Source organism: Rana temporaria, chromosome 10 (genome assembly GCF_905171775.1).
Source record: "Rana temporaria chromosome 10, aRanTem1.1, whole genome shotgun sequence".
NCBI classification, from domain to species: Eukaryota; Metazoa; Chordata; class Amphibia; order Anura; family Ranidae; genus Rana; species Rana temporaria.
The window spans coordinates 5,946,425-5,968,536 of record NC_053498.1 but is presented as its reverse complement, the minus strand read 5'-3'; the positions used below and the strand labels follow the sequence as shown (position 1 = coordinate 5,968,536).

Below are 22,112 nucleotides of genomic sequence, written 5' to 3'. Positions count from 1 at the left end.
TTTATTTTTTCTTCGCCTCTATTGAGGACATTTATGTTAATGCACATTTTTTATGTATTTTTATGTGCCTTTTCCTTTTTTTTTCTTCTTCATCTCTATTGAGGACATTTCTGTTCCTGTGTGATTTATATGCATTTTTATATGCTTTTCCTTTTTTTTTTTTTATCTTCATCTCTATTGAGGATATGTCTGTTTCTGTGCATTTTATATGCATTTTTATGCGCCTTTTCCTTTCTTTTTTTCTTCATCTCTATTGAGGACATTTCTGTTCCTGCGCATTTTTTATGCATTTTTATACGTCTTTTCCTCTTTTATTTTTTGTTCATCTCTATTGAGGACATTTCTGTTCCTGCGCATTTTTTATGCATTTTTATGCGCCTTTTTCTTTTTGTTTTTTTTTTCTTCATCTCTATTGAGGACATTTCTGTTCCTGCACATTTTTTATGCATTTTTATGAGCTTTTTCCTTTTTTTTTTTTGTTCATCTCTATTGAGGACATTTCTGTTCCTGCGCATTTTTTATGCATTTTTATGCGCCTTTTTCTTTTTGTTTTTTTTTCTTCATCTCTATTGAGGACATTTCTGTTCCTGCACATTTTTTTTGCATTTTTATGAGCTTTTTCCTTTTTTTTTTTTTTTTTGTTCATCTCTATTGAGGACATTTTTGTTCCTGTGCATTTTTGATGCATTTTTATGAGCTTTTTCCTCTATTTTTATTCTTCATCTCTATTGAGGACATGTCTGTTCCTGTGCATTTTTATATGTCTTTTCCTCCTTTATTTTTTCTTCATCTCTATTGTGGACCAGGGCCGTCTTAATAGCATCATGGGCCCCTGGGCAAAGTAATGCTTTGGGGTCCCTACAATGATGACAGTGAAGGTAAACAGACATCAAGTAGGTAGGAGGCAGACTGCCTCCCCTGTGTATCTATCACTCTCAGTGCCATCATGGGGCCCCAATATCGGGGCAGTGTGGGCTCAAGGACCATCTGCTTTCGGGAAAGTGCAGGGGCCCCCCATGCAGCTGGGGCCCCTGGGCAGTGCCCAGGTATGCCCTCTCATTAAGACAACCCTGTTGAGGACATTTATGTTAATGCACATTTTTTATGGATTTTTATGTGCCTTTTCCTTTTTTTTTTTTTTTTTCTTCATCTCTATTGAGGACATTTCTGTTCCTGTGCATTTTATATGCGTTTTTATATGCTTTTCCCTTTTTTTTTTTTCTTTCATCTTTATTGAGGACATGTCTGTTCCTGTGCATTTTTTATGCATTTTTATTCGCCTTTTTCTTTTTTTTTTTTTTTCTCTTCTATATTGAGGACCTCGAAAAGGAGGAGTATAGCCTCTATTAGACTAGTATAGAGTTAGATACATGTGCCAGCATCCTGTTTGATTTGTGGAAAGTAAGACCAATTGAATACAAACTTAGCCCTGGTTCACACTGGGTACGATTTGGAACGATTTGAGATGCGATTTGACATGTCAAATCGCATCTCAAATCGTCGGCAATTGTCGGCAATGGCACTGTCCTAATCAGTGCGACGCCGCATCTGCGATTTCAAAAAGTAGTTCCTGTACTACTTTTTGCGATTTCGGGCCGCAATTTACATTAAATTGCGGCCGAAATCGCGGCAAATCGCGGCAAAATCGCGGCAAAATCGCGGTAAAATCGCGCATTTTACCGCGATTTTGAATTCGCAGCAGTGTGAACCTAGGCTAAAGGCTGCTTGGGGCTAATTAGCATAGTTACTCATAGGTCAAAAGGATATTGATTGGGACTTTCGAGGCACTGATAGGAAACCATAGATAAGTATAAAACAAGATGTATTTGCATACAAAAGTATAAATATAAAAACATTAGGGACAAGCCCCACGGATCAGATGAGGTAATGTAAAGGGAACAAAACCATCTAGGTCTAATACGTGGAGCCAGCCAACAGCCTCGACCGGTTTTGCTTCTTCAGGAGGGTCTAGGCTGGTCCAAGTGATCAAGTCTTGGGCCTAATAATCCCCCCGTGGCACGCGAGGGGGATATTTAAGACGGGCTTAACAATACTATAGCAAGTAATATGGGCTGGGGGAAGATGGAAAACAAGGTGGATCGGTAACAGAGGCAAGATGGAGTATACAGGCAATGGGCAGGTATACAGGCGTGGTGACGATCATATACCGCGTGTTCCCAGGGAGAGCAACCAGTCAGACTGACTTAGTACCCAGTTATATTCTGTACATTTAGGAAAGTATCCAGACCTTTCTTAAAGCAAGCTACTGATCTGGCCAGAACCACCTCTGGAGGGAGTCTGTTCCACATTTTCACACCTCTTACTGTGAAGAAACCTTTCCGTATTTGGAGGTGAAGTCTCTTTTCCTCTAGACGTAAAGAGCGCCCCCTTGTCCTCAGTGTTGACCGTAAAGTGAATAACTCAACACCAAGTTCACTGTATGGACCCCTTATATATCTGTACATGGAGATCATATCCCCCCTTATTCTCCTCTTCTCAAGAGAGAATACATTCAGTTCCTCTCATCTTTCCTCATAGCTGAGCTCCTCCATGCCTCTTATCAGTTTGGTTGCCCTTCTCTGCACTTTCTCCAGTTCCCCGATATCCTTTTTGAGAACTGGAGCCCAAAACTGATAATAATGTAATTTATGAGATCTTCCTTGCTCGTGGCTCGCAGTGATTTTATATTCTTGTTTGATGTTTTCCAGCCATGGGTAGAGTGACGTTCTTGCAGCTGTGGGCCTCGCTGGCTCTCCTGTGTGGTAAGAAACATTTTTTTTTTTTAATATCTCCTTACATACAATAAATCTGCCCTGTTTGTCTACATTCCCTAATCTCTATAAATATTGGCTGTTCTTGAAGAACTCATCAGAACTATAAGTACATAAGTCTTAATACAGAACACACAATGATAAGATGCATTCCTTCATTATATGATCTTTTTTTCTTTCCAGTATATTATATAATATAATATATTATATTTTTTATTATTATTTGATTTTACAAAAGGGTGGCTGTCCCTCACAATGTTCTAGACTCAAAACAGACAAAAATAATAACTACCGTATATACTCGAGTATAAGCCGAGGACCTCATTTTACCACAATAAAATTGGAAAACATATTGACTCGAGTATAAGCCTAGGGTGGGAAATGCAGCACTGTAGGCGGGAAAAAATGGTCAACAATGCCCATTTGCATGCCTCACTGTGCCATACCTCACTGTGCCCATTGCAGTCTCACTGTGCCATACCTCACTGTGCCCATTGCAGTCTCACTGTGCCATACCTCACTGTGCCCATTGCAGTCTCACTGTGCCATACATCACTGTGCCCATTGCAGTCTCACTGTGTCCATTGCAGTCTCACTGTGCCATACCTCACTGTGCCCATTGCAATATCACTGTGCCATACATCACTGTGCCCATTGCAGTCTCACTGTGTCCATTGCAGTCTCACTGTGCCATACCTCACTGTACCCATTGCAGTCTCACTGTGCCCATCGCAGTCTCACTGTGCCATACAGTACTTACTGTGCCCATTGCAGTCTCACTGTGCCCATTGCAGTCTCACTGTGCCATACGGTACTCACTATGCCCATTGCAGTCTCACTGTGCCATACGGTACTAACTGTGCCCATTGCAGTCTCACTGTGCCATACAGTACTCACTATGCCCATTGCAGTCTCACTGTGCCCATTGCAGTCTCACTGTGCCATACCTCACTGTGCCCATTGCAGTCTCACTGTGCCATACAGTACTTACTGTGCCCATTGCAGCCTCACTGTGCCCATTGCAGTCTCACTGTGCCATACGTTACTCACTGTGCCCATTGCAGTCTCACTGTGCCATACGGTACTCACTGTGCCCATTGCAGTCTCACTGTGCCCATTGTAGTCTCGCTGTGCCATAAGGTACTCACTGTGCCCATTGCAGTCTCACTGTGCCATACGGTACTCACTGTGCCCATTGCAGTCTCACTGTGCCATACAGTACTCCCTGTGCCCATTGCAGTCTCACTGTGCCATACAGTACTCACTGTGCCCATTGCAGTCTCACTGTGCCATACGGTACTCACTGTGCCCATTGCAGTCTCACTGTCCCATACAGTACTCACTGTGCCCATTGTAGTCTCACTGTGCCATATGGTACTCACTGTGCCCATTGCAGTCTCACTGTGCCCGAGTACCTGAATTCTTGACAGGCATCCACTTTTTAGATGTCGCGGCTTCCTCCTGGCATTCCATTCCGTGACAGGCATTTGACACTGTGTTCCGCCTATCGCGGATGTCCTCTCATCCTTGGACTCAGTTTCCCAGCAGACACTGTGTTCAGTGTTACGCCAATTACAGACATCCTTTCACCCTCGGACAAGAGGACGTCCGTGATTGGCGAAACACTGAACACAGTGTCTGCTGGGAAACTGTCCGAGCATGAGAGGACCTCCATGATAGGCGGAACACAGAGTCAAATGCCTGTCACGGAACGCCAGGAGGAAGCCACGACATTAAAAAAAATGGACGCCTGTCAAAAATGCAGGTACGCTGACTCGAGTATAAGCCGAGGGGGTTATTTTCAGCCCTAAAAAAAGGGCTGAGAAACTCGGCTTACACTTGAGTATATATGGTAAGCCTTTAACATAAAGGTAGAAGACAAGGGAGATCAGTCCGTAGGAAGCCAGGGGTCAGGGCAGGAAGCAGACAGAGGTAGTCGGGAGCAAGCCGGATCGGTATCAGAAGTCAACACACACAGGAATCAGGATTCAGGTAAATGCTGTAGACCAAGCAGCAATCAGTCAGCGCTGATGCTCCGTTTAAATAGGCCGTCTGGCGCCAGTCCTGGTGACAGGTGCGTGCACGCGAATGCACGTTCGAGCATTCGCATGAGCGTTCTCAGAAGCGCCCACGGCTGTTCTGCACATTCTTTGTTGTCGCCTGCGCACAGGTATGTGTCTGAAAATGGCATCTGTACTCCGCAGATGTCTCTCCTGACAGCCATCCTAGCAGGGTTTTGTGTGCTAGTTCCCAATGATCGGCTCAGTGGGATGCAAAATAAGTTGACTTAAAGGGGGATGTAAAGGTACAATTTATTTTCCTAAATAGCTTCCTTTACCTTAGTGCAGTCCTCCTTCACTTACCTTATCCTTCCATTTTGCTTTTAAATGTCCTTATTTCTTCTGAGAAATCCTCACTTCCTGTTCTGTCTGTAACTCCACACAGTAATGCGAGGCTTTCTCCCTGGTGTGGAGTGTTGTGCTCGCCCCCTCCCTTGGACTACAGGAGAGTCAGGACACTCTCTACGTTGCAGATAGAGAAAGGAGCTGTGTGTTAGTGGGCGTTCTGACTCTCCTGTAGTCCAAGGGAGGGGGCGAGCACAACACTCCACACCAGGGAGAAAGCTTCGCATTACTGTGTGGAGTTACAGACAGAAGAACAGGAAGTGAGGATTTCTCAGATGAAATAAGGACATTTAAAAGCAAAATGGAAGGATGAGGTAAGTGGAGGACTGCACTAAGGTAAAGAAAGCTATTTAGGAAAAACATTTTTACCTTTACAACCCCTTTAGGAGTGGTAAGCTATTAAGAATCATAATATGTAGTGGCTATATCAGCCTCCCGGCTTAAAAGGGGTTATGATTTAGTGAAGGATAGTTTGTTTTGGAAGAGGAAGATGCCTTTGCTCTTGGGGAGTGGGAATATAAAAAATGTCCATACTGTGTTGTGGATATAGACTGAGGGAGGCGGGTGTGTGCAGATAAAGGAGACAATCCTAAACTATGTATAAGATTTATTTTTGAATCTTGATGGTCAACCTTTAAATTATGGGAGCTGCAACCCCACCGGCCGACTTCTGAACCCCACTGGCCGACTTCTGAAGGTCCACATATCAAGTGTTCAGGAGCTTCACTGACTGTATGCTGGATTCAGGTGTGTGAGTCCCCAGATTGTGAGGACAGATTGAGGAATGGCAAGATGAGGTCAAGCTGTTCGGCAAAATTGGCAGTTTTATAAAGGTTGGGACAAACCACATACCGATACCACTAAGGGCATGTTCACCTGTGTAGCCATTTTTGCCCCACTTCTGCAACCTACCGGTGGTGAGGAGGCAATATGGCAGCTTCACACCACCTGTTTTAACTCTCCAAATTCCCAAAAAATGTGGGGAAACTCAAAACATTTTTATTATGCTTCTAGACCATTTTTTTTCTTGTGATAATAGGCTTTTCCTAGCTATTGCTTTCTAAGGTAAAATAATTTTATCTGTTTAATTGGCAAAGCATTTTACATAATAAATTATTGTGTAAACTTACAGTCTTCCTGGATAACAGCCCAGTCTATAAGTAATAGCATAATATTTAAGATTTTTTTTTTTTAAATATTCAAATCTTTTTATTATTTTTCTAAACGTATTTTTCATGATTATAGTCTTTTTTTTTATAGATATTGCGTTCTACACAATAATGATGTTATATCTAAAATTGGTAAAACATTTTACATACTAATTTATTGTGTAAACTGCCAGTCTTCCTGCATAACAGCCCGGTCTATAAATACTAAGGGCCAGATTCGTGTAGAAATCTGGCGGCGTAACGTATCCCATTTACGTTACGCCGCCGCAAGTTTTCGGCGTAAGTGCTTGATTCACAAAGCACTTGCCTTTAAACTTGCGGCGGCGTAACGTAAATCTGTCCGGCGCAAGCCCGCCTAATTCAAATGGGGCGTGTGTCATTTAAATTAGGCGCGCTCCCGCGCCGAACGTTCTGCGCATGCTCCGTCTGAAAATTTCCCGACGTGCTTTGCGCGAAATTACGGCACCCGACGTGTTTTTTGAATGGCGACGTGCGTAACGTAATTTCGTATTCCCGGATGTCGTAGGCAAAAAAAAAAATGAAATTTGACGCGGGAACGACGGCCATACTTTAACATGGCTGTCTAAATGTAAGCCATGAAAAAGCAGGCTTAAGTTTGCGACGGGAAAAACCGACTAGCGACGACGTAAGAGATTGCGACGAACGCGCGTATCTTCGTGGATCGCCGTAATCAGCTAATTTGCATACCCGACGCTGGAAAACGACGCAAACTTCACCCAGCGGCCACCGGAAAATTACACCTACGATTTGAAGGCGTACGAAGCCGTACGACTGTCGGATCTTAGCCAAAAGCCGTTGTATCTTTGTTTGTGCATTAAAAATAAAGATACGACGCGGCAAATTTGAAAGTACGCTGGAGTATCAGCAGATACTCGGGCGTACTTTTTCTGTGAATCTGGCCCTAAAATGTTATTATTTTTAAAAAAATGCAAAAAAATGCGAATTATTTTTATTTTTTTTCAAGACCTTTTTTATGATTATATTTTTGTTTTTTATGGACATTGCTTTTGAGGCAAAAATTATGTTATCTCTATAATTGGCAAAGCATTTTACATAATAAATTCTTGTGTAAACTTCGAGTCTTTCAACATAACAGCCCAGTTACAAGTAAAACATAAATAAAAATTTATGATTACATTTTTTTTTAGATAGATATCGCTTTCTATACAAACATTATGTTATCTTTTAGATTTGTTTGTCTTCCCTTTTAAACATCAATTACAGTATTAAAAAAAAAGTATACTTCTCCAGAATTCTTTATTAAAATACACAGAGGACAAGTTATACAACATTCTATAACATTCTATAACATTCTACAGAAAACAAACACAAGTTACTCCGGAGGTGACCAATGTGTGACTTGGGCAAAAGCCAGGAGATAAGACGATCCATTCTCCTCCAAAGTATTTATCAGTGATGTCATGATTAAAGCAACATTCTTTCTATTTACAATGGAACCTCGGATTGCGAGTACTGCGGTTAGCGAGCGTTTTCACAATACGAGCGCTGTATATAAAAAAAAAATCCTAACTCAGTTTGCGAGTGTTGTCTCGCAAAACGAGCAGGATTCAGGCCAAAGCGGTGTGTAGTACCGCGTTTGGCCTGAGGTGGGGCGACGCCGGCGCCGATCGCAGCCGATCAGCGCCCTTCGGTAATGCACGGAAAGACTCAGAAACACACGGAAATACTCCATTCCCAAGCCTTTCCAAGGTTTGCAGAGGTCAGCCAAGGTGTCCTCTGGCCTTTCCGGACGTTTGAGAGGCTCTTCGGCGCCCTCCCCCACCTCCTGCTGCATGAGGTATTGCATGCGGAACAAATTATTTTTGTTTCCATTGACTTCAATGGGGAAACTCGCTTTGATATGCGAGTACTTTGGATTACGAGCGTTCTCCTGGAACGGATTATACTCGTAATCCGAGGTTCCACTGTATGTTGTTGAATTATTTTTTTTGTATGTAGTCGGCCCCTGTAGAAGCTGCCCTGTTGTATAGTAAATAAAAGGGGTTGTTTGCTTGGCACAGGCACTATTCAGGTAACGCCTTTTATTTTTCTCAATGAATCTACCATATATACTCGAGTATAAGCCGACCCGAATTTAAGCCAAGGCACCTAATTTTACCACAAAAAAATGTGAAATCGTATTGACTCGAGTATAAGCATAGGGTGTCCATCTGCATGCCTCACTGTGCCTCACTTTGCCTTACTGTGTCCATGTGCATGCCTCACTGTGCCCATGCCTCACTGTGCCCATGCCTCACTGTGTCCATGCCTCACTGTGCCTCACTGTATCCATGCCTCACTGTGCCCATGCCTCACTGTGTCCATGCCTCACTGTGCCTCACTGTGTCCATGCCTCACTGTGCCTCACTGTGTCAATGCCTCACTGTGTCCATGCCTCACTGTGCCTCACTGTGTCAATGCCTCACTGTGTCCATGCCTCACTGTGCCTCACTGTGTCCATGCCTCACTATGTCCATGCTTCACTGTGCTTCACTGTGTCCATGACTAGACTTACGTTCAACATGGGAGTCTATGGAAGGGGTGCCCGGTTTTAAAAATCGGTGCTCCCCGGCCGTAGGCCCCCTAGACAGGAAACTTTGCACACTTAAAGAGGAGAACTGGGGCTACATGTGTGCCAAGCTTCGGGTCCAGGGGACCTTTGGTCGGCTGGTACCGGGTCCCCAAAATTATCGGAGAAATGACCGCTTAACATGGGAGTCTATGGAAGAGGAGCCCAGATTTGGAAAATCAGTGCTCCCTGGCCGTAGGTCCCCCAGACAGGAAACCTTGCACACTTAAAGAGGAGAACTGGGGCTACATGTGTGCCAAGCTTCGGGTCCAGGGGACATATGGTCGGCCGATACCAGGTCCCCAAAATTATCGGAGAAATGACCGCTTAACATGGGAGTCTATGGAAGGAGTGCCCGGGTTTGAAAAATCGGTGCTCCACGGCCGTAGGTCCCCCGGACAAAAAACTTTGCACACTTACAGAGGAGAAATGTAGCTACATGTTTTTTTGGGTCCAGGGGACCCACGGCCGGCCGGTACCGGGTCGCCAAAGTCCGGGAGATCAGGCGCAAAAAGGTGACTCGAGTATAAGCAGAGGGGGGCATTTTTATCACCAAAAAATGTGCTGAAAAACTCGGCTTATACTCAAGTATATACGGTCATTGTATGATTGGACAAAGTCTTACCACCCCTACCTCTCCACCTCATCCAATCAGAGAACGATTGCATTTATTGAGAGGATTCAAAGGCTCCTATGCCAAGTGAATGAACTCCTGTGGTTACCAGGGGTGGGCTGTCCATTAAAGGCGCACAAGCACCGTCCCCTCTAACCACGCCACCCTCTATATAGTTAATGGATAGATAGCATGTCTGCATCATGTCTTAGAGCAGTGGTTCTCAACCTGGGGGTCGGGACCCCCTCGGGGGTCAAATGATGATTTGCCAGGGGTCACCAAATCCTGGGCTGTTCCTGAAGCCCGCACTGTTCTCTCAGGAAGGGAGATGATAAGAGGGGGAGGAACAAAGAAAAAGGGAGAAAAAGAAAAAAAATAGAGAGCAAGAAAGACAGTTAGAGGGAAAGATGGGAGAAAAAACAAGGAATTAGGATAGAGTGAGATGAAAGGGAAAGAAAGGAGAACAAAGAGAAATAGGGGGTACACCCTAAAATGTACTATAAGGGGTTTTAATATTGTACGAGTGGAAGGGACTCGGGGAGCGCTAAATGTCCGCGGGTTAGGGGCGCAAATTACTTGTCTTGCCTTGGGTGCTTTTAACCGAAGCTATGAAAATAATTTTACTGTTAGGGGTCCCCACAACTTGGGAAATTTTATCAAGGGGTCACGGCACTAGAAGGTTGAGAACCACTGTCTTAGAGTCTGATGAGGAAGCCGCAGTTATATGGCTGCAGCTTCCTCATCAGAACCTGGGGCAAGAATGGTGTACAGCGCGGATAGGGTGGGACAAATTTACATGAGGAGACACCCAATTTTAGTCTTGCCTAGGGCAGCACAAAACCAAAATACACCACTGGGTATGACATATTCATATTTACAAATTTGTGTTCAAGTGATACTGCGCTGGTCTAAAAAATTATGTGGAAATTAAATTGAAATAGTACCACAATATAAATCAACAAATATATGAAAATATATGATTGCTGCTGCAGCAAAAAAAATGTTAGATAAACATCAAGTGCAATAGAAAAATAAAATTAAGCTGCGCTGCACAAGTAATATGGCTTGAATTCAGTCTATATCCTATTAGATCACAAAATAGAGATATAACCATATATAAGTACAAATATTAAAGAATAAAGTGACTTAGTGCACACAAATAAAGTGCAATCCGTATTGTACAAAGTCCCAAGGAAAATTCAACAAAACTCCAACTTCTGTGCAGACATGAATGCCAGAAAGAAAGGTGCTGAAAGTATCTCAAGAAGAAGTGTCCAAGTAGCAGAATAGATGAAAAGCCACCACCTCCTATCTATATCCTGCTTACCGGATGGGATGGATCCCTATAATAAGGAATCAAATGCGCTTGTGGCTCTACAGCCCAGATGGCAATCAATCGATCCAACAAGCAAAGGGTCCTCACTTCTTAGTTTGCAATCTAGCTTTCCCCTTATGTTCACATTACCGCTCTCCAACAAGTCGCCATGCAGATATTATCCAAAAGGAAAAAAGAATCGACATAGAGCAGTATTGCAAACAAAGCTAGTTTAATAAAAAAATGTCAGTTTCACTCACATTTGGTAGAATAACAGTAAGCGTTTAATGTCTCTAGCCGGCCGGCTTTCTCGTATCGCTCGCTCCTTCCGGATGGCGATGAGGTACACACAATAGTGGCGTCAGCACGCCGCTCCTCCCGATATATGGTTATATCTCTATTTTGTGATCTAATAGGATATAGACTGAATTCAAGCCATATTCATATTTACATTAGTCCAAGCTGGACCAATGTAACTATTTAAAAATGTTCATACCTAAACCTCAGATTTAATCAAATGACGGCTGGACGGTGGCGCTCTTGTTCTGGACGGGCATCATGTGACGTCCAAGAGGCGTGTGCGCCTCTTGGACACACAGATCCACTTCCTTTCAGGTGAGAGAAGACCGACGTGTGTTCCCAGTACAGAGGAACACCGATCGGTCTCCTCCCCTTGTGAGTCCCCGCCCCTTACAGTTAGAATCACTCCCTAGGACACATATTTAACCGCTTGATCGCCCCCTAGTGTTTAGCCCCTTCCATGCCAGTCACATTTATACAGTAATCAGTACATTTTTATAGCAGGGATCGCTGTATAAATGTGAATTGTCCCAAAATGTGTCAAAACTGTCCGATATGTCCGCCGCAATATCGCAGTCACAATAAAAATTGCAGATCTCTGCCATTACTAGTAAAAAAATAATAACAATAAAAATGCTATAAATCTATCCCCTATTTTGTAGACGCTATAACTTTTGCGCAAACCATCAATATACACTTATTGCGATTTTTTTTTTATATGTAGAAGAATACGTATCGGCCTAAACTGTGGAGAAAATTTGTTTTTTTATAGATTTTTTGGGGACATTTATTATAGCAAAAAGTAAAAAAATATTGCTTTTTTTTTCAAAATTGTCGCTCTATTTTTGTGTAGCGCTCACCCCCAAAGGAGCCGCTGATTTTAGTTTGGGATCGGCCTATTAAGTTACCTTCTTGACTTGGTCTAGGGGTGATAGCTGTGAGTGTGAGTAAAGAGCAAGTGTCCAGGCGTCAATTGAGTTTTCAATGCTTTATTCCAAGGCCCAACATGGCCAACATCAACATGACACACAGTAGAGAAAGGTTGATGAGCGTAGAGAAACTTTAGTATCAGGCCCTGGATATGAAAGAGAGAGAGCAAGCCTGCTCTCAGCAATAACGTAACACAATTCGTCGCCACCACAATCAGGGTGGGTAAAGTGCCCCCGGACAGGCGTCTATCACAGGCCTGGCAGCCGGAGCGCCACTTAAGGATCACTGGGAGGAAACAGACCTCTGCCACAGGCTTGACAATTTGAGATTCGTGAAACTAGATTGAGTGAATCCTCCCAGTCAATTCAGATAGTGTCACCCATTGACAGCTTGAACATACCTGTCATGCAGTGTGGTGACTGGATCCCCGATGGTTCGTTTAGGCCTCCTGGACAACCTCTGATTCTAGGTTTTCCCGATCCAACCCCCCATCGCACAGCTCCCGGCTTAGGATCCTCTCAGCAGAAGGTTGGGACCCAGCCAGTCGCTGGGGCCCCTCTCTAAGTTGGGATGAGGCTCCGCATGGTGCATGACCTCAGTAGAGCAGGCCATGGTGGCAGGGCCCATGGATGCGCGCACCCTGAAGGTGGATGCCGCACCTGGAACTCGGGCCCCGCACAGAACAGAATGGCCCAAAGGCGGTTGCCCAAACATATCCCCCCTCCCAGCACGCCCAACTTCTCTGATTGGCTTCTGGGAGAAGCTTGGTCTGTCAGAACCCCTCTAGCGCCAGCTGCTGCCCGGGGGTGATAACGCACCCCCCCGGGAGTGCAGACTGACTCACAGGACAAATTCTGAAAATGGCAACAGCCTAAATTTCCATAAACTGTGAATGGGAGTAAGTTAATCCTCCCATTCCCCACTAACTTTAGCGTAGCGCCCGTACTGAAATTAAGGGGGCGCTACATTTGTTTATAGCGCAAAAAATAAAAACCGCAGAGGTGATCAAGCATCACCAAAAGAAAGCTCTATTTGTGGGGGAAAAAAAACATCAATTTTGTTTGGGAGCCACGTCGCACTTGTCAATCGCAAGAAGTCCTCTGGTCTTTGGCCAGCCAAATAGTCCGGGGCTTGAGTGGTTAAGAGGATCCATTGCCCCCCCCCCCCCCCGGCCCTAAGAACTAGTGTCCCCACATTGAATGGAGCCTTCAAATGTTTTTTTTTTTAGATCTGAAGAGTCCACATCACTATCCTTTCAATAACCTCAATAACTCGAAAATAACCCATCGAAAACTAAGGTGCACACACCCAACACTTGATATCTTGCAAATGAACTATTATAAGTAACTCCAATTCTCTGTTTTCTGTTTTTCAGGATGTGGTTTGGCTTCTCCACTGGGCAAGGAATTTGTCACGGCCTTTATGCAGAATCACCAGCTCTCCTACACCAATGCCACCTTCCAATTGTTTATCACTGCCTATTCCTCCCCCACCTCTGTCACCATATGGATGAACAAATCCAGCTTCAAACAAACCCTGACCATGAACGAACGAACCACGGCCACAGTCCAAATCCCAGCAAATGCAGAGTTGCCCGGAGTCAGTTTGTCCGGCAATGTTATCGGTGTCAAGGCTGATAAAGACATCTCAGTCTCGGCTATGAATTACAAACCTCTGAGTGCTGACACCACTGTTGTGTACCCCGTGGAAGGTCTTGGCACCGACTACTATGTGGTGACACCACAGGATGGACCGAGTGATGCGTTTAAGGAATGTTGTGTGATCAGCAACCAGGCATCCACCAGTGTTGATGTGTTCCTCAAAGGAGAAGTCATCTATCAAAAGAAGCGCTACCCGGCCGGCAGCAAGCTCAGTGTAGCTCTAGACCCTTATTGCGCCCTCCAGCTTCTTAGTAGTGACGACCTGTCTGGAACCAGAATCGTGTCTCAGAAGCCCGTGGCAGTTTTAAGTGGGCACACAGGCACATGGAAGAACACAAAGTGCAACCATGTCTACGAGCAGCTCAGGCCCGTGACATCCTGGGGTTCCAGGTTCATTATACCGCCAATATCTCTCCAAACCAAGAGTGATATTGTCTCCGTGGTGGCTGCCACTGACAACACAAAGATTGAATACCAAGTACAGGAAGCCAAAAAAAGACAAAACCTAAACGCGGGGCAAGTCGTCCAGCTAGAAGTGCCAGTTAAAACACCCATCTACCTTACTGCTAGCGCTGGGATTCAAGTTGTTTATTATTGCACTGGCCAGCAAGATATGTTGAAAGATATGTTGCTAGTGCAGAACGACCCTATGCTAATGAATATCCCACCAATCAGTGCTTATTGCACTTCCTACAACATCTACGGTCAACAAGAGCTTGATAACTACGGCACCTTGGTGGCCAAGACTGCAGACGCCTCTAGAGTAACCGTCAATAAAGGCCCTGCTCAAGGCCTGACGTGGGCCAACATCCCTGGTACAGATTATTCCTGGACATCTGAAAGTTTAGGCAAAGGGTTCGGCTTCCAACTCACTGAGAACGCTTCGCCATTCCTGCTGCTTTCCTTTGGCTTTATGAAGCTGAATAGCTACGGATCCCCAGCTATTTGCATAAGTGGTGAGTTTCACATTGTTTCCCATTAAACCAGTCATAATGCTACCTATGATGGTAATGAATTCCAAAGAGAAGTTCCAATCTGTCCTGGGTACCTTTATGCCAGGACAATACAGTGTACCAGAATGAAACTGACACAGCCACCCCCAGGGGCAAATCTGATGCCCCCAAAAAAGGCCACCACATCACCCCTTTACTCACTGACAGTACCCCCCTCTGGCGGGTGTCACCCGGTTCGGCCCACACCCCCCGCACGCCCGTAGCAACGCCACTGGTTCCAATGAATATGTCAGCTCTAAAGTGTACCACTTGAAGACCAAGCCTTCTTCTGACAATTTTTGTGTATAAAGCCTCGTACACACGCTCGGTTTTTCTCTGCAAGAACCAGCAAGAAAACTGCTGTCAGAGGTTTCTTGCCGAGTAAACTGTACGTGTGTACGAGGCTTTGAGGTTTCTCGTCAAGAAAACTGCCCATAATCTCAACGAGAAAAATAGAGAACCTGCTCTCTATTTTCCTCGTCGTGAGATTCTCGGCAGTGTTTTCCTGCTGAGAAACCCAAGCGTCTGTATACTTACCTGTCGCCGTGGAAACTGGCGCATGCTCGAAATGACTTTGACGCATGCGTGGTAGCTTCCAAGGGCAGTGTAGGGTGTAGCAAGATGGCGGCGACGACATCGAATGTGACGAGCACATGCTCGTCGTACTCGATGACATCACAGCGTTCTTGCCATTCAAAAGAACGGCGGTTCTTTTGAATGGAGTGTGTGTACACTCGGGTGGCAAGAGATTCTTAAAAAGTTAAAGAGACAGTGTAAAAAATTTTAAATAAAAAATAATAATAATAAAACTTTTTTTATTACTTATTTTTTACATTTTTACACTGTTCTTGAACTTTTTTTTTTATCATTTTCATTCCTCTCATACCTTGTGATAGACATAAAGGATGACAGGCCCCCTTGAAAAAAGTTAAAGGGACAGTGTAAATAATAATAAAAACAAATATTTATTTAATATTTTTTACACTGTCCTTTAACTTTTTTTTATCACTTTTATTCCTATAATCCTTTGATAAATAAGGTAAGGGGACAGTGTAAAAAAAAAAAAAAGTAATAATTTAAAAAATATTATTTATTTATTTTACATTTTTTACACTGTTCCCTTAACTTAAATTTTTACTGTAATTTTTACACATTTTTTTTTCTTTTAATCACTTTTATTCCTATCATCCCATAAAGGAAACAAAGGGTGACAGGTCCTCTTTATGGAGAAATCATGTTTATTCCTATCATCCCTTGTAATAGACATAAAGGATGACAGGTACCCTTGAAAAAAAAGGTAAGGGGACAGTGTAAAAAAAAAAAAAGCTAACCCCCATGGGAGAGAGTTTGTTGTAGGGATTCTCAAGTAGCCTGCACAGAGCCGTGTTTCCAACCCTATTGGTCACCATTAGAATTGGAGAGCAGATTACAAACCAGGTCTTCTCATTCAACACCGGCACTTGACCTTGCTAATGCTCTTTTGGAAAAAAAGGACACACTCGAAAATCTTCGAAGGCCATAACTGCGAAAGGGTCTTTTGAATAGGATGTCCAACAAGCTCATGCAGATTTGATGGTCAGGTGTGAACGAGCCTTTGGCGATATACAGTGGAACCTCAGATTGCGAGTAACGTGGTAAACGAGTGTTTCGCAATACAAGCACCGTATTTAAAAAAAAATCCTAACTCGGTTTGCGGGTGTCGTCTCGCGAAACGAGCAGGATTCAGGCCAAAGCGGTGTGCAGTACCCCGCCTGTCTTGAGGTGGGGGTGCGCCGGCGCCATTCGGAAATGCAAGGAAACCTTGGGAGCGAAGTGTTTCTGAGGTTTGCTGAGGTCAGCCGAGGTGTCCTCGGGCCTTTCCGGCCATTTCCGAGGCTCTCCAGTGCCCTGGTCGCATGCAGTATTGCATGCCATTGAAGTCAATGCGGAACAAATTAATTCTGTTTCCATTGACTTCAATGGGGAAACTCACTTTGATATGCGAGTACTTTGAATTACGAGCATTCTCCTGAAACGGATTCTGCTCGTAATCCAAGGTTTCACTGTACTAGTAATATATACCTAACCATTTTTGCACTTTGTTTATCCTAGGTCCAACTTGTCCAAAGAACAGCCAAGTGATTGACGGAGTCCTGAAATCCCAGCCAGTAGGCTCGGCCCAGTGCTCCACAGCTGGTAACGCCCACTGCATGTCATTCGATGGCCGGGCATTTGACTTCCAAGGCACTTGTACCTACACCTTGTCCAAGACCATGACAAACAATGCCAATCTAGAACCTTTCACCATCAATGTGAAAAATGAAAAACGGGGCAACGGGAGCATGACCGTTACTAAACTTGTGTCTTTTGAAGTCTACGGCTATAATCTCATTCTTCAGAACGGAGTTCGAGAGCGAGTTCTGGTAAGTGGAAGTCGTAATAATCATCCATGCAACTTGTCTTAGTGAGTTGTGTTTTAAAGTCTTAGCTTTTTTCATACTGTAATGATTTGAGTTGACACTGTAACTTGAAAAATTGTTTGCATTTAGGGGGAAGATGAATTACTGACTCACTACTTGTATGGGGGCTAAGCGGCTGAGTTATTGCTGGGAGGGGGGGTGCCAAGGGATAGTGGCTGCTGAGTTACTGTTGGGAAGGGGGTAGCAGGGTGACCAGAGCTGCTGAGTCACTACTAAGAGAAGGAGCAGGGGGAGCTGAACTGTTGAGTCTCTGCTAGGATGGGGAGCTGAGCTCCTCAGAGACTCCTGACTGCAATGCATCTGCTGTGAATTTTGAGGACACATTTCCCCACGGTATTTTCAGCTACAGAGGTCAGTAAGGGCTTGCAAATGTAGCACTACCCCCGAAGGAGCTGCTGGTTTGTTTTGGGTGGCATGTTACCTCTGTATCTCCGCCGTCTAGGGTACTTGATGAGAGTTGTAGTAAAGGGAATGTCCACACGACAGCTGTCTTTTCTGTGTTTTTATTACCCAGCCGGGTAAAAATGATTAATCAGTAGAAAGGTGAAGGAATAGCAAATAGAAGACAGCAGATTCCGGTGTAACTGAATTCGGGAGACAGTCCTGCTTCCAACGATACTTTACTTCGCCACTTCAGCCGGAGTGGGTATAGTGCACCTGGACAGGCCTCTCTCACCAGCCTGGCAAGCAGAGTGTCACTCGAACTTAGGATTAAGTCTTTGCCACAGACTCTCAAAAAGATTAAAGACAATTATGGTCCGGAATTCTCTTTCAGTAGAATCAGCACCCGGATCTCCTTCAGGTAGTTTTGCAAAATTAGCAACGGACAGGCGACCAACATCCAGCCTGTCAGAACCCAGGTTGTCCCCCGATGAATGGACAGGCCCCTCCTGGAACACCAGCCTCTTGCTTGGTATCCTTCGGACAGACTCCTCATCAGTCAGCTTCCTCCAATTGGACGGACAGCTCGGGACCCCCTCCAGATTGGGGACCCAGTCGATCACTGGGCCTGCACAGCAGATCAGTTGCTCCAGGCCAACGTGGTCCCGGAACCAGGAACACGACTACCCACGCACACCGGGCCAGGAGGGCCATATGCAGGGGTGTCGTGGAATGGCTACCCCAATGGTGGGCGCCACACGAGGAAGAAGAACACAGAGCGAATGGCGTCTGCTCCCTTTATACCCCTCCCAAGCATGCACAGCGAGAGGTGGCCCAACCTCCCGATTGGCTGCTAAGCAGTAATACTCAGACACACTTGACCCCACTACTGCCACCTGCTCTCAGGGGGTGACGGGAGTCCCCGGACAAAAGGATAGCCCACGTTACAGCCAAGCAAGAGCAGAGACACAAATTTAAACAATCAAACTAGTTCAGAGCTAACTATTTCTTTGAACTTTCCCCTAAATTTAACATAGCACTGACTCTGAAAATAGCCAGGCGCTTCACAAATATAATGTAAGTATTTGAATGCCGATAGACTGGCTACTGGTTCACTTTAAGCCAATTAAAAAATGAAAAAAAGATTATGTAGGTTGTTTCTAATATTTAGCATATGTCCATATAATTAAAAGTGAAATATATATTCTCTGCTAAATATATATATATATATATATATATATATATATATATATATATATATATATATATATATATATATATATAATGTTTGGGGGTTCTAAGTAATTTTCTAGACAAAAATACTGATTTTAAATTGTAAACACCAAATTTCAGAAATAGGCTTACGCTGCGTACACACGATCGGAAATTCCGACAAGAAAAGTCCGATGTGAGCTTTTGGATGGAAATTCCGACCGTGTATAAGCTCCATCGGACTTTTGCTGTCGGAATTTCTGTCGACAAAAGATTGAGAGCAGGTTGTCTATTGTTCCGATCGTCTGTATGCAATTTTGACGTGCAGAAAACCATGCATGCTCAGAATCAAGTAGAAGAGCTGAACCTCCCTATTGAACTTCATTGATCTCGACTTAACGGTCAGAATTTCCGACAGCATTTGTGTATGCAACACAAGTTTGAGCCGACATTCCGTTGGAAAAAAAACACGGTTTTCTTGTCAGAATTTCCGATCGTGTGTATGCGGCATTAGGCATGAAAGGGTTTTTAAAGTATGTCTACAACTGAAATTGGTTTTTAATGTGTATGTCATTTCTCCTTCTAGATCAATGGAGTTTATAATAACATTCCAGCAAATTTGGAAGATGGCAAAGTCCGCGTCTACCCACACGGTATGAGAGTGATCCTTCAAACTAACTTTGGGCTTCAGATCAACTTTGACCTGGGCAACCATGTGATGGTCACTGCCCCAGTAAACTACAAGAATCAGTTGGGTGGTTTGTGTGGTAACTACAATAATGACAGACAAGATGACTTCCAGCTCCCGGATATGTCAGTGACAACAGATGTTACTGCATTCAGAGCCTCCTGGAAGGTCCAGATCCCCGGTGTCACTTGTGACAATGGCTGTGGTGGTAGCGGCAAACCATGCCCATCATGTGACGATAAAAAGAAAGAAATCTTTAAGACTGAAAACTACTGTGGGTTCCTGAAGAAGCCTGGAGGTCCTCTGAGTACCTGCCATGATACTATCAATCCCGACACATACTTCAACAACTGTATCTTTGACCTGTGTGCTTCTGTAGGTGATGGGGACATACTTTGTCAGAGCATTCACAGCTACGTTGCTGCATGCCAAGCAGCTGGAGGCACCATTCAGCCTTGGAGAACTGAAGCATTCTGTCGTGAGTTGTGTTCTTTTTTTGTTCTTCTTTTTATTTCATACATAATTTCCAATGAGTTAAAAATAATAATGTTCATTATCTTGATTTCTCCTGGAATGAATGTGCCCGGGACAGACCTGCAAAATGCGGGACTGTCCCGGGCAATCCAGGACACGTGGTCACCCTAGTCCCCTAATCTACATACAGGGCGCCAGACACATGGATTTCAATAGGGTTGAACCTGGTATGGTTCAGGGGGGGGGGGGGGGGGCACTCTTAAAATAAAAAATCTCAGTAAATACTTGGTTTGACCAGTTTGTTGTAGGGGTTCTCAAGTAGCCTGCACAGAGCCGTGTTTCCAACCCTATTGGTCACCATTAGAATTGGAGAGAAAATTACAAACCAGGTCTTCTCATTTAACACCGGCACTTGACCTTGCTAATGCTCTTTTGGAAAAAAGGGGACAAATTCCAATAGACACACTCAAAAATCTTCGAAGGCCATAACTGCGAAAGGGTCTTTTGAATGGGATGTCCAACAAGCTCATGCAGATTTGATGGTCAGGTATCCACAAGCTTCTGGCGATATACAGTGGAACCTCAGATTGCGAGTAACGTGGTTAACGAGCGTTTCGCAATACGAGCACCGTATTTAAAAAAAATCCTAACTGGGTTCGCGAGTGTTGTTTTGCGAAACGAGCAGGACTCAGGCCAAAGCGGTGTGCAGTACCCAACTTGGCCTGAGGTAGGGGTGCGCCGGCGCCATTCGTAAATGCAAGGAAACCTTGGGAACGGAGTCTTTCTGAGGTCAGCCGAGGTGTCCTCTGGCCTTTACGGCCATTTCCAAGGCTCTCCAGTGCCCTGGTCGCATGCGGTATTGCATGCCATTGAAGTCAATGCGGAACAAATTATTTCTGTTTCCATTGACTTCAATGGGCAAACTTACTTTGATATGCGAGTACTTTGAATTACGAGCATTCTCCTGAAACGGATTATGCTTGTAATCCGAGGTTTCACTGTACTAGTAATACATACCTAACCATTTTTGTCACTTTGTTCATCCTAGGTCCAACTTGTCCAAAGAACAGCCACTATGAAGTCTGTGCATCAGGATGCACTCCAACTTGTCTCTCTCTCTCTCTCTCCCCTCCATTGGGATGCAACCCTGTATGTGCTGAAGGATGTCAGTGTGACGATGGCTTTATCCTTAGTGGAGGAGACTGTGTTCCCATGTCCAAGTTTGGTTGCAGTTACAACGATAAATTCTACAAATTGGGTGAAGTATTTTATCCCAGTGGCCTTTGCGACCAGAGGTGCGCATGTACAGAGAGCGGAGCTGTAGAGTGCAAAGCTTTCACTTGTGGGCCCAACGAAGAGTGCAAAGTGATTGACGGAGTCCAGAAATGCCAGCCAGTAGGCTCGGCACAGTGCTCCACAGCTGGTAATGCCCACTGCATGTCATTCGATGGCCGGGCATTTGACTTCCAAGGCACTTGTACCTACACCTTGTCCAAGACCATGACAAACAATGCCAATCTAGAACCTTTCACCATCAATGTGAAGAATGAAAAATGGGGCAACGGGAGCATGACCGTTACTAAACTTGTGTCTTTTGAAGTCTACGGCTATAATCTCATTCTTCAGAACGGAGTTCGAGAGCGAGTTCTGGTAAGTGGAAGTCGTAATAATCATCCATGCAACTTGTCTAAGTGAGTTGTGTTTTAAAGTCTTAGCTTTTTTCATATTGTAATGAGTTGACACTGTAACTTGAAAAATTGTTTGCATTTAGGGGGAAGATGAATTACTGACTCACTACTGGTATGGGGGCAAAGCGGCTGAGTTATTACTGGGAGGGGGGGTGCAAGGTGATAGTGGCTGCTGAGTTACTGTTGGCAAAGGGGTAGCAGGGTGACCAGAGATGCTGAGTCACTACTAAGAGAAGGAGCAGGGGGAGCCAGGGAGGAACTGGCCATTGGGACTACAGGGAGTTTCCCGGTGGGCGGATGGCTCAGTGGGCCAGCTTCAGTGACAGCGGACCGCCGCCCCCCTCCGCTCCTCTGTGTCTCCCTTCCTGCAGCGCTCACCTCCTCTCCCTCCCCACAGCGCTCACCTGGGGGGAACAAAGAAGCAGAGGGAGGACCAGAGGAGCAGGGACGACAACAGAGGAGCA

The 22,112-nt window shown here is 44.6% G+C and overlaps 1 protein-coding gene across 1 annotated transcript in view; it reads left to right on the top strand.

The window, feature by feature from the left end:
- LOC120916150 (IgGFc-binding protein-like) overlaps positions 1-22,112 on the top strand; it is a 148,511-nt gene that overhangs the window by 67,400 nt on the left and 58,999 nt on the right. Inside the window, exons 22-26 of the mRNA XM_040326969.1 lie at positions 2,709-2,762; positions 13,469-14,710; positions 16,838-17,148; positions 19,385-19,964; positions 21,009-21,610. Of these exons, the coding sequence (XP_040182903.1) occupies positions 2,709-2,762; positions 13,469-14,710; positions 16,838-17,148; positions 19,385-19,964; positions 21,009-21,610 (2,789 nt within the window). The remainder of the gene's footprint in view (positions 1-2,708; positions 2,763-13,468; positions 14,711-16,837; positions 17,149-19,384; positions 19,965-21,008; positions 21,611-22,112) is intronic.